Genomic DNA, 9,767 nt, shown 5'->3' on the forward strand with positions numbered 1-9,767 from the left:
AAAGTTTTTTATTGAGATCCCTGCTAGGCTGTAAGGCAAAGGGAAGACTCACCCAGAAATCACAGCAGCCAAGCCTTTCCGTGGCTGGGTTTTACTTGTATCTGTTCTGTAAACTTGTGTTTTCTGAATTTTTGTATCTTCTTTTTTGTTGTCCCCCCGCCCATCTTAGTATAAAAAAAATAAAACAATTCCCCTACCTCTGCTACACTAGGGAAATAGAGCTTTGTGCTCACAGGCATAGTCTCTAGCTTGAGGAAGTTTATAATGAGATTTTTGTCTAATATAAAACTAATCCTCCTGAAAGCAGAGTAAATAAATACAGCTTTGAGTCTGTGACTTCTAAAAGGAGGGGTCACCACCCCCCTGCACTGTGTGACTTCTTAATTTCATTGTCCTTCTTGAGTCATTCCTGCAGAGGATCAATTTAGAATTGGTGTTCTTGAAAAAAATTTTATTTTCTCTCTCCAGAACATCTTCCACCATGGCCACCTCGGCGAGTTCTCACTTGAACAAAGGCATCAAGCAGGTGTACTTGTCCCTGCCTCAGGGTGATAAAGTCCAAGCTATGTATATTTGGATTGACGGTACTGGAGAAGGGCTGCGCTGTAAGACCCGGACCCTGGACTGTGAGCCCAAGTGCGTAGAAGGTGAGATTGAGCAGAGCGGGGAGTACGTGCTGGATGGGAGCCGTGTGGGGGTGGGCAGCAGCCTGAGACCAGGCCACTAGATTAGGTCTCTTCTGTTTGTAAAGCTTTTCTAAGGCAGGGCTTTTCAGACTTCATTCAGTCAACATTAAGCTCCTACACTGCCTCAAAGCCTGGCAACAATGGACCCCTTTATTTAAATGGAATCTTGCGTGTAAGCCAGTATTTAGAAGACAAAAGATTAAAAGGCTGGTTTGGAGGGTGAGGGGGGCTGGAGACTTTTCTGACTTGGGTATCCCTACTTATTTGGCTCTAAGGCACCCACAGGAACTCAGTTTAAAAAACCACTGCTCTAAGCTGACTGCACCACCTACTTTACAGTCTCTTTGAATACTCGTGTATCATTGGGGTTCTAGATGCAAAGCAGATATTCTAAAGTGGTTTCTAAATAGGACTAGCCATTCGCTTTTTAGTTGATGACACTTTTGGAAATTCTTAAGTCATCTAATTGCTTGTCCCACTAGGAGTTGTTGTATAAGAATTGTGACCTTCCTTTTTGGTCTAGAACAAGCCATAGCCCTCTTCCTTCTGGAAATGGATCAGAGGAGAAAAGCTATCACCTCGTACCTACTTTTAGGATAGCTTTCTCCTCTGATAATGTTCACATTTGAGTGAATGAATGAATGTTCATGATACAAAGCATATATTGCTATGTGGCAGATATTGGACAGGTGCTGGGGATACAAGGTAAGGGTTTGGTCTCTGCCTTCAGAGAACTCGTGGTCGGTTGAAGAGGGGAAGAAACTGGCCTTTAAAACATAGTGGGAAAGTAGATATATGATCTGGGAGCATCTTAGAATAATTCATCATGCTAGTTTGTCTGTTTCCTCATTTGTAAAATAAGGACATAGCTTAAACTAGGACAGTCAGTAGACATAGTAGGAGCTCGAATTAGAGAAAGAAGCAACACAGATGGCCTAGTGGGGGAATCGAGAATCTTTGTTTCTCCTATTTCAATATATTAAGTGATGACTGACTCTCTGCTGATGTCAGAACATTTCCGTTTGTCTCCTTGGTGTCCAGTAGACTTTTTTTTAAGGGAGGAAATGTCATTCTTTGGTTGTTCTTGTTATTTCTTTTAAGAAAGTGACAGTCTTATTAAACTCAGAAAGGACTCCAGGGCTCCATGCAGATGTCAGGGTGTGCATAGTTATAGTGGCAGTCACATATCACTGACTCTCTGGAAAGGAAAGCGTAGATCTTTAGAGGTAGAAAGGTGATTGAGGGGCTGTGTGCTTGCCTGGAAAGCTCCTGTGCATTTTAACTTAATTTTCCCCCTTCTTTTTATCCCAGAGTTGCCTGAGTGGAATTTTGATGGCTCTAGTACTTTTCAGTCTGAAGGCTCCAACAGTGACATGTATCTCATCCCTGCTGCCATGTTTCGGGACCCTTTCCGCAAGGACCCCAACAAGCTGGTGTTCTGTGAAGTCTTCAAGTACAACCGAAAGCCTGCAGGTGTGTATGGGATAGCTATGGGTGCCCCACCCCAATCCAGGAACACTGTAAAGGAGAGGGAAAAGATATGCCAAAATCAGTAATGGGAAGACTAGAACTTTTTCAGGAGTCTGAGGGATTGGACGTGCATCTCTCTACCTTGAACTTACTCATTCAAAGAGGTAATGTGGGCCATTCTCCCATGGTCTCCTAGTGGTTACATGAAACGACATTGAATTCTAAATCTGTTTGCTGGTGGAGCCCCCTGTGACATAGCCCTCCTGCCTGCCTGTAGATTTTAAGAATATAGATCCTGAAGTTAGAATGTTGAATTCTGGATCTGCCACTTACTGGCCGTGAACTTGGGCCAGTTATTTATCCCCTATACTCCCATTTCCTTGATTTTAAAATGAGGATTATATTAAAATCCATTTCGTAAAACTGTTTAGAGAGTTAAAGGAATTAAATATGGGCAAATAATTGAGTAATATTACATAAAACACTGGTTGCTAATTCATTCCAGAGAGCTTGTTTTCTTCTCTGTTCATCCATTGACTAAAATATGAGCACCTTGGTTCGCCAGGAACATCTGTTTGTCTCAGGGTTTGCTGGACCTGCATCTTTGGGTTATATCAGGCGTGCCTGTTGCTCCCAATTCTTAGCCATTCATCTTTTTAAAGCTGAGGTCTCACTTCTGGAAAGTCTCTTGCTATACTTTGCCAGTGAGACTTTTTAGCAAGTCACTTAGTGGCTCTGGACCTTAATTGTCTTTATTTTGAGAGGCAGTATCATATTGTAGTAAAGAACATGAGCTGCGAAGCCAAGATAGGCACAGGTTTGCTGGCTGCTCTGCTGCCTGCCCTGTGACCCGGGTGGGCCACCCAACATCTCTGAGCCTCATTTGCTCACAAGTAAAACTGGAGACTTATAGTACCCACCTCAGAGTGGTTACGAAGACTCAACTGTGGGTTTTATTTAATATAAAAGCCTTAAAATGGTTCCTGGGATATAGCTAAGCCGACAATAAGTCTGCACTTATTTTAAAGTTCCCCTCTAGCTTAGAAATTGTTTCCAGTTGCGCTCATCTCATTTTAATATTTTTGTTTTCCACTAGCCAGTACTGTATAACTCAGCACTTAATCTTCTCACCTGGAATGTAAGGCTCCTCATACACAAATGTTTCTCTCAATAAAAATTACAGATTTTGCCTCAAAACGCCCAAGAAACTAGGCATAACTCTTGACAACTAGAAGCAACTGCCTTGTGAATAAAGAGTTTAAGTGTCCGACACTTGGTACTTGGGAGGTGTCCAGGATACAGATAAGGTGAAAGCTTGTCTGTTCTGGATCCACTGTCATGTGACTTGGTTGTAGCTATAGACTTTGGATAATCTCCCTACATATGTTTAATTACAGCTTCTCCCATTTTCCCCTCTTATGCTGATGGGACACAGAAAGGTTTACACTTGGGTCAGTTCAGCTTATAATCAACACTTAGCCTGCATGGACTCTGAAGACCGTTTTTTCCACCCATCAATACTGGGAGTCAGTTTATTTGTCCACATATCTCAAAAGGTATGTTGACTCTTTTTTTCTAGAGACCAATTTAAGGCATACCTGTAAACGGATAATGGACATGGTGAGCAATCAGCACCCCTGGTTTGGAATGGAGCAGGAATACACTCTCATGGGCACAGATGGGCACCCTTTTGGTTGGCCTTCCAATGGCTTCCCTGGGCCTCAAGGTAAGTTCCCTTGGGGAGAGGTGAACCTGCCCTTCCTTCCTCCCCAGCTGTTTAAGTGGCAAGGAAAGTCTTTCCCCAGAGATGGCAGTGACTCCTCGTGCATCAGAAAGCTAAAGGAATGTCCCTGAGACTGGCTGGTATCATGCTGGCCCTCAGCATTACCCAAATCCAGACATGGATGTGTAGACATTGACATTGAGGGAAAGCCTTCGGCTCCACTGAGGTTAGAGCTCAGAGGAGCCCCCTGCCTCACTGCCCCACCTCAAGGCGAAGGCAGGGACAGTGATTCCGGAGATCCAGTGTTGGGAGCTTTTTGATTGCCGACTTTGGGCCGTGCATCTTAGGTGGATGTTCTGGATTTCCTCTCGTGACATTTCATTTTGATACCTCTGCAGGTCCCTACTACTGTGGCGTGGGAGCGGACAAAGCCTATGGTAGGGATGTCGTGGAGGCTCACTACCGGGCCTGCCTGTACGCTGGCATCAAGATCGCAGGGACAAATGCCGAGGTCATGCCCGCCCAGGTAAATGGCTCTAGTCCACTGCTTTCCCCACCTATAGGCAAGCAGGGTACTTATGCTTTCAAGGGCTGCAGATGCTCCTCTCCTTAACCCCAAACCTAAGTGGCGAGAAAGGAGCAGTTTCGGAACTTCTGAGCAGGGTGAGCAGTTGGCTTTATTTTAAAGGCCAACCTTCTTGTTCTCTCTAGTGGGAATTCCAGATAGGACCCTGTGAAGGAATCGACATGGGAGATCATCTCTGGGTGGCCCGTTTCATCTTGCACCGAGTGTGTGAAGACTTTGGAGTGATAGCAACCTTTGATCCCAAGCCCATTCCTGGAAATTGGAATGGTGCGGGCTGCCACACCAACTTCAGCACCAAGGCCATGCGAGAGGAAAATGGTCTGAAGTGAGTGCCTTCTCCCGCTGGGGCCATCCTATGCTCTGTGCGAGAATACTTGCCAAGGATTCGATGTACTGGGGAGAACGGAGCCAGGCTTCTCCGTTTGTAGCTTAGCTCTTGCTACTTGGCTTCCAAAATTGTCTTCTAATCCTATCATTTTGTTCCCGTTTGAAAAGTGCCAAAAAAGTACCTTAGGAATAGAATTTAAGGGTGGTGATAGGGAAGACCTGCCATAGGTTAATGGCATTCGAAAGTCTTTAATAAGAACTAAACTAGTAACAGTGCAAGCATGTGAATGAATGTAATGCTTATGGGTGGGAGAAAGTCTTTGATTAGGATCTTTTCATTCAATAAGTGTCATCTATTGTGTGTCCGGCACTATTCTGAGCAGTGGGACACCAGGTAACAAGGCACGTTGTTCAGTAGGGCCATGTTGAGGTGAATTGGAAACTGGAAGAAGCCTGATAAGTGTCACTGTTGCATCCATACCTGCACCTCTGCCCTTGGAGGGCAGATTTCCTGGTGACAGGTCAGACCGTTGTCTTTTCTGTTTCGTCTAGGTACATTGAGGAGTCCATCGAGAAGCTGAGCAAGCGCCACCAGTATCACATCCGAGCCTACGATCCCAAGGGGGGCCTGGACAATGCCCGGCGCCTAACTGGATTCCACGAAACCTCCAACATCAACGACTTTTCTGCTGGCGTCGCCAACCGTAGCGCTAGCATCCGCATTCCCCGAACTGTCGGCCAGGAGAAGAAGGGCTACTTCGAAGACCGTCGCCCCTCTGCCAACTGTGACCCCTTTGCGGTGACAGAAGCCCTCATCCGCACGTGTCTTCTCAACGAAACTGGCGACGAGCCCTTCCAGTACAAAAACTAAGTGGACTAGACTTGCAGCCGTGGAACCCCTTCTAATTCTTCATCCTACCCCCCCTCTCGCCCCCCTCTCAATTGTCATAATAGCTATATAACTCAAAGGGTGGAATATCAAGGTCTTTTTTTATTCCTCATTCCCAGTTAATATCTCTTGCTTTCTCTGGCAAGGTCGAGTTCTTAATCTCTTCACACACACCCCCTTTTTCCCCCTATCACTGAGGCTTTCTAGTGCGTTACTGGGGAGTGGGGTGGGGATACATAACCACTGCTTCCATTTAATCAGGTGTGTTTGTCCAATAGGCATAGCTATCTGGACTGTGCGCATAGTGTTTGTGAAGGGAGGGGAAGGACTTTTTCTCCGAGGTAGCTGAAGGAGTGGGGGAGCTGGGCTTATCCCGTGGTTAAGTTCGATTTCCCTTTGTGATGGGAAGTTCCATTTCTGAAAAGGTTATATAACCAACTTTCTAATAAAACTGAGACGTAGGAGAGAGGAAAGGGTAGAAATCGGGCAGGAAAATGGCCTCTTACTCTGGGGCAGTGCTTCCCTTGTCTGGGACTAAATGCCCTCACTCGACAAGCTCAGCATAAAGGGCTGGGATGGGTAGCCCTACCTTAGAAGAAAAAGTTCTCATTGCTTGATCCTCCATTTATAACACAGAGTAGTATTTTTATATTTAAATGCAAAAACAAAAAAATTATATATATGGGAGTACAGATATGTGTGCTTTTTCTAAAGGATAAAAACCATCCTGGTCACCGGGAGCCAAATTTGAGGGGCATGGTCTGATTAGAAATAAATGTCTCCTTCGGAATGGGGGTGAGGGTGGCGGTGCTTGAAAAGTTGGCTGCGTGGGCTGTGATTCCCTCACTACCACTTAGAGGTTTCCCTGTTGTCTGCCCACGCTTCTGGAGGGGGTGGACATTGGTCAGTTAACCAGTGGAAGCACATTATAGGAGCAGCAGTCAGTCATCTAGCCCTGTGGCTTTGGCTTAAGAAGTACACATGTACACACGGGTTTAGAAATATGAGTTGGCTGGTCAACTTGAGCATGTTACTGACAAGGGGGTATTGGGGTTATTTTCTGGTGGGACTAGCATGTTACTAAAGCAGGCCTTTTGATATATTAAAAATTTTTTAAAACAAAACAAGTTTAGATTTTGATCATATTTGTAGGGATTTTAAGTCTTCTACAGAATTGCTTGTTTGCTTCAACTGTCTCCCACATCTGCTCTTTGAGGAGATGGGGACAGGAATGGAGTCAAAACACTTGTAATTTTATATCCTGGTGTCTGTTCTGAGTGAAATATTCCTTTCTTTTAAGTTTCCCAAGGAGTTATTTTTTTTTCTTTTATAATAAAAACCAAACTCCACCTTTATCCCTATGTTTTCCCTACCGTTTCTGGCTGTTTCTGTGTTGGCTGTGGCAGGCCGGCTGTGGGGTTTTGTTTTTTGTTTTTTGTTTTTTGTTTTTGCCATGACAACTTCTAATTGCCATGTACAGTATGTTCAGTTAGATAACTCCTCATTGTAAACAAACTTAACTGCCCAGAGCAGCTCTAAATCAACCATTTACAAGATCTCTTCTGACTTGATTCTTTGTGATTCTTTTTAATCCCTGTGTACCATTTCATTACCTTCTTTCCTACCAAAAACAGGTTTTATGTTTTTTTTAAGAGGCAAAGTTAGCTCAGATTTACCTGTTCTTGGAATTTAAAAAAAAAAAAAAAAATTGAGTCATGTTGCCAACCATCTCTTCTCTGTCCTTTGGGTGTTTGGGATCTCTGAATTAAGGCATATCCCAGCCCTAGAGTTTTGTAATAAGGTATAAACCCCACCACTCCTGAGCTCCAGAAATTGGTTTTGACCTATCATGCTATAATATTGTTTTGAACACCCCTCTGGCTTAATTTTATAGCAACCTGAAGTATTTGTGTTAACTGGTCACACTATCCCTACTGGTCTCAATTTAATTCTCTGCCCAGCTGCCCGTGATTCATCTAAATAGCAAACGTTGATCACATTGCTACCCTGTTTGATGTCTTCCAAGGCTGGGTGTGCCCGGGGCTAGCCGGCCCAGATGTGCCCTGGACATGCCTTTCCTTGCACTAGACCGTGATTCCCTCAAAAGCTCCATGTTGACACCTCTGTGTCCTGGCTCTTGGTCCCTTTACCTGAAAATTCTTCCACCTCATCCTGGCTTATTCACTACCTTAGTTCATTTCCATACCAGCCTGGAGCTTCTTCCTTCTCCGTGGTGTTGTGCATGTAACCTAGCAAAAGCACTTACTCGTCCAACATTTTAACCTCCTAAGGTGCCAGGTATTGCGGGCAATAGTAATTACTGTTATTGAAAGGTAGTGTCTTCTATCAGTTTGGAGGTAGCTTGTGCCCATTACAGCAAACATACAGGTGGTAGTTTACTTTGGGCAAGTGCATAGTTTGCTCTGGTCGTTTGGCTCCTGACAATTTGATTTTCAGAGTAGGATGATCTTAACTATGGGTTTATACACCTGATGTTTTAACATGATTATTAAGTGTTCCTCCTATCAGTGTTTTCCTTGTTTTGCTGATAAATTACGGTTCTTATTTCAATGCAAGCACTTCACTCCTCTCCCTGGGTCAGCCCTGCAGTTCTTGGTGGAGCGCAGCACAAGCACTAGATTGAGGCGGCAACTTGAGCACTTTTTGCTCATTGTAACCAATTCCCTGACAAAGATTACATGAAAAGGAATTCTAAATATGATCAGTATTTAGGTGGAAACAACCACTGTATTTCCTCCTCTACCCTCTTACCTAGGATTAGTTTCGACCTTCAGGTCACAGTGCAATCCCCTTGTAATTCTAAGGTGTTTTTTATACCTCATTTAACAGATACTGGGTTATGTGATAACTTTATCATTGAGAGATTAAACAGAATGACAGCCAAGCCTTGGGCCTTAAAGAGACAGAGGCCAGTAGTCACAAAGGGAGTTCTGCATTTTAAACATGATTTCTCTTAATTTCATCCTGCCAGTTATTGGATAAGAGCTAAATGACAGCACTAGCTACTAGAGGAATGTCAGGGAGTTAAAAGGATTCCAAGGAGATCCTTGGTTGGTTACTGCCGAGGCCGTTTAACAAGCCAGATTTGTACTGCTGGGTAGGATGGGACATCAGTAGATAAAAGAACTTTCTAAGTAAACACTTGGTGCTGGGACTCCGACTATCTCACCAAGCGTGTGCTTAGATAATTCCAGCTACTGCTCTGCTCTTGTACCAATAAGGTGGAAAGTAACTTGCTATCACAAAGAAAGCCTGTCACTCAACAGAACTTTCTGATTGTCAGCTTCATGAAGGCAGGGATCCTGTTTTTCTTTCTCGGGACTGTATCCTCAAACCTGTCATGGCGCCTACAGTACTTAATGAATTACTTCAAAGTATCAGTTTCGTGAGTTGTAAAAGTACAACTTGATTGGGTCATGTCAAACCCATGAGATCTTGGTGGTTTGGCTGTGTTTTAACCCTGGTCATGGCACTAAAGCGAGGCTCTGTTAGTCACTGAGTTTTTGACAGCTCTGCTGGCTTGGTTAATTCTGGCTGCAGTCAGGCTTCCAAGAGCCTCATGTTGCTTTGTGAGTTATAACTAATATAAAGTGGCAATTCATCATGTAATTCCAGAGGCTTCAGGTAAATTACTACTATAAACAGTTTGGGCTGATTAGAGCCCTGCCACTTTATAGCTTTTAACTCAATCACCAACCACTCATTTTAAAAAATGTCATACTTGATTTTCCAGTATCTAGATATATGCACGATATAGATGTATACTATATTTGGGCATGTGCATATATGTTTATTTTAGGTACACAGTATAAGTATCCTACATGAACCTTTTGCCAAAGATACAGTATCTTACAAAGGAGAGAGGACCTTATGAATATCTCTTTCAGAAGCAGTATATACTCAGAGAATTCACTGGACTGAGACGCTGTAACCAGGAGCAGAGGGGCAGGGCATAAAATTTATAATTATTCTTAAAGCATTGTTCTATTGCCAATTCTTTCTAATTCTGCCCTCTCCTGTGCTTTATAAATAGAAGGTTCTCGGGCACTGTCGACTATTTGTCTA

The 9,767-nt window shown here is 43.7% G+C and overlaps 1 protein-coding gene across 1 annotated transcript; it reads left to right on the top strand.

Annotated features, from left to right (window-relative positions):
- Positions 1-468: 468 nt before the first annotated feature.
- Positions 469-7,241, top strand: GLUL (glutamate-ammonia ligase). The gene is made up of 6 exons (XM_006907764.3): positions 469-647; positions 1,998-2,159; positions 3,736-3,882; positions 4,278-4,405; positions 4,591-4,790; positions 5,345-7,241. Exons 1-6 carry the CDS (start codon positions 482-484, stop codon positions 5,661-5,663), a joined length of 1,122 nt encoding a protein of 373 aa, XP_006907826.1. The 5' UTR covers positions 469-481; the 3' UTR covers positions 5,664-7,241.
- Positions 7,242-9,767: the final 2,526 nt, after the last annotated feature.

This window comes from Pteropus alecto, unplaced genomic scaffold, assembly GCF_000325575.1.
Source record: "Pteropus alecto unplaced genomic scaffold, ASM32557v1 scaffold101, whole genome shotgun sequence".
Lineage (NCBI taxonomy): Eukaryota > Metazoa > Chordata > Mammalia > Chiroptera > Pteropodidae > Pteropus > Pteropus alecto.

Coding starts and splice junctions, on each gene's coding strand:
- GLUL (XM_006907764.3), top strand. CDS start 482: ATGGCCACCTCGGCGAGTTCTCACTTGAACAAAGGCATCAAGCAGGTG. Junction 3,883..4,277: donor TGGCTTCCCTGGGCCTCAAG/GTAAGTTCCCTT, acceptor ATACCTCTGCAG/GTCCCTACTACTGTGGCGTG. Junction 4,791..5,344: donor CGAGAGGAAAATGGTCTGAA/GTGAGTGCCTTC, acceptor TGTTTCGTCTAG/GTACATTGAGGAGTCCATCG.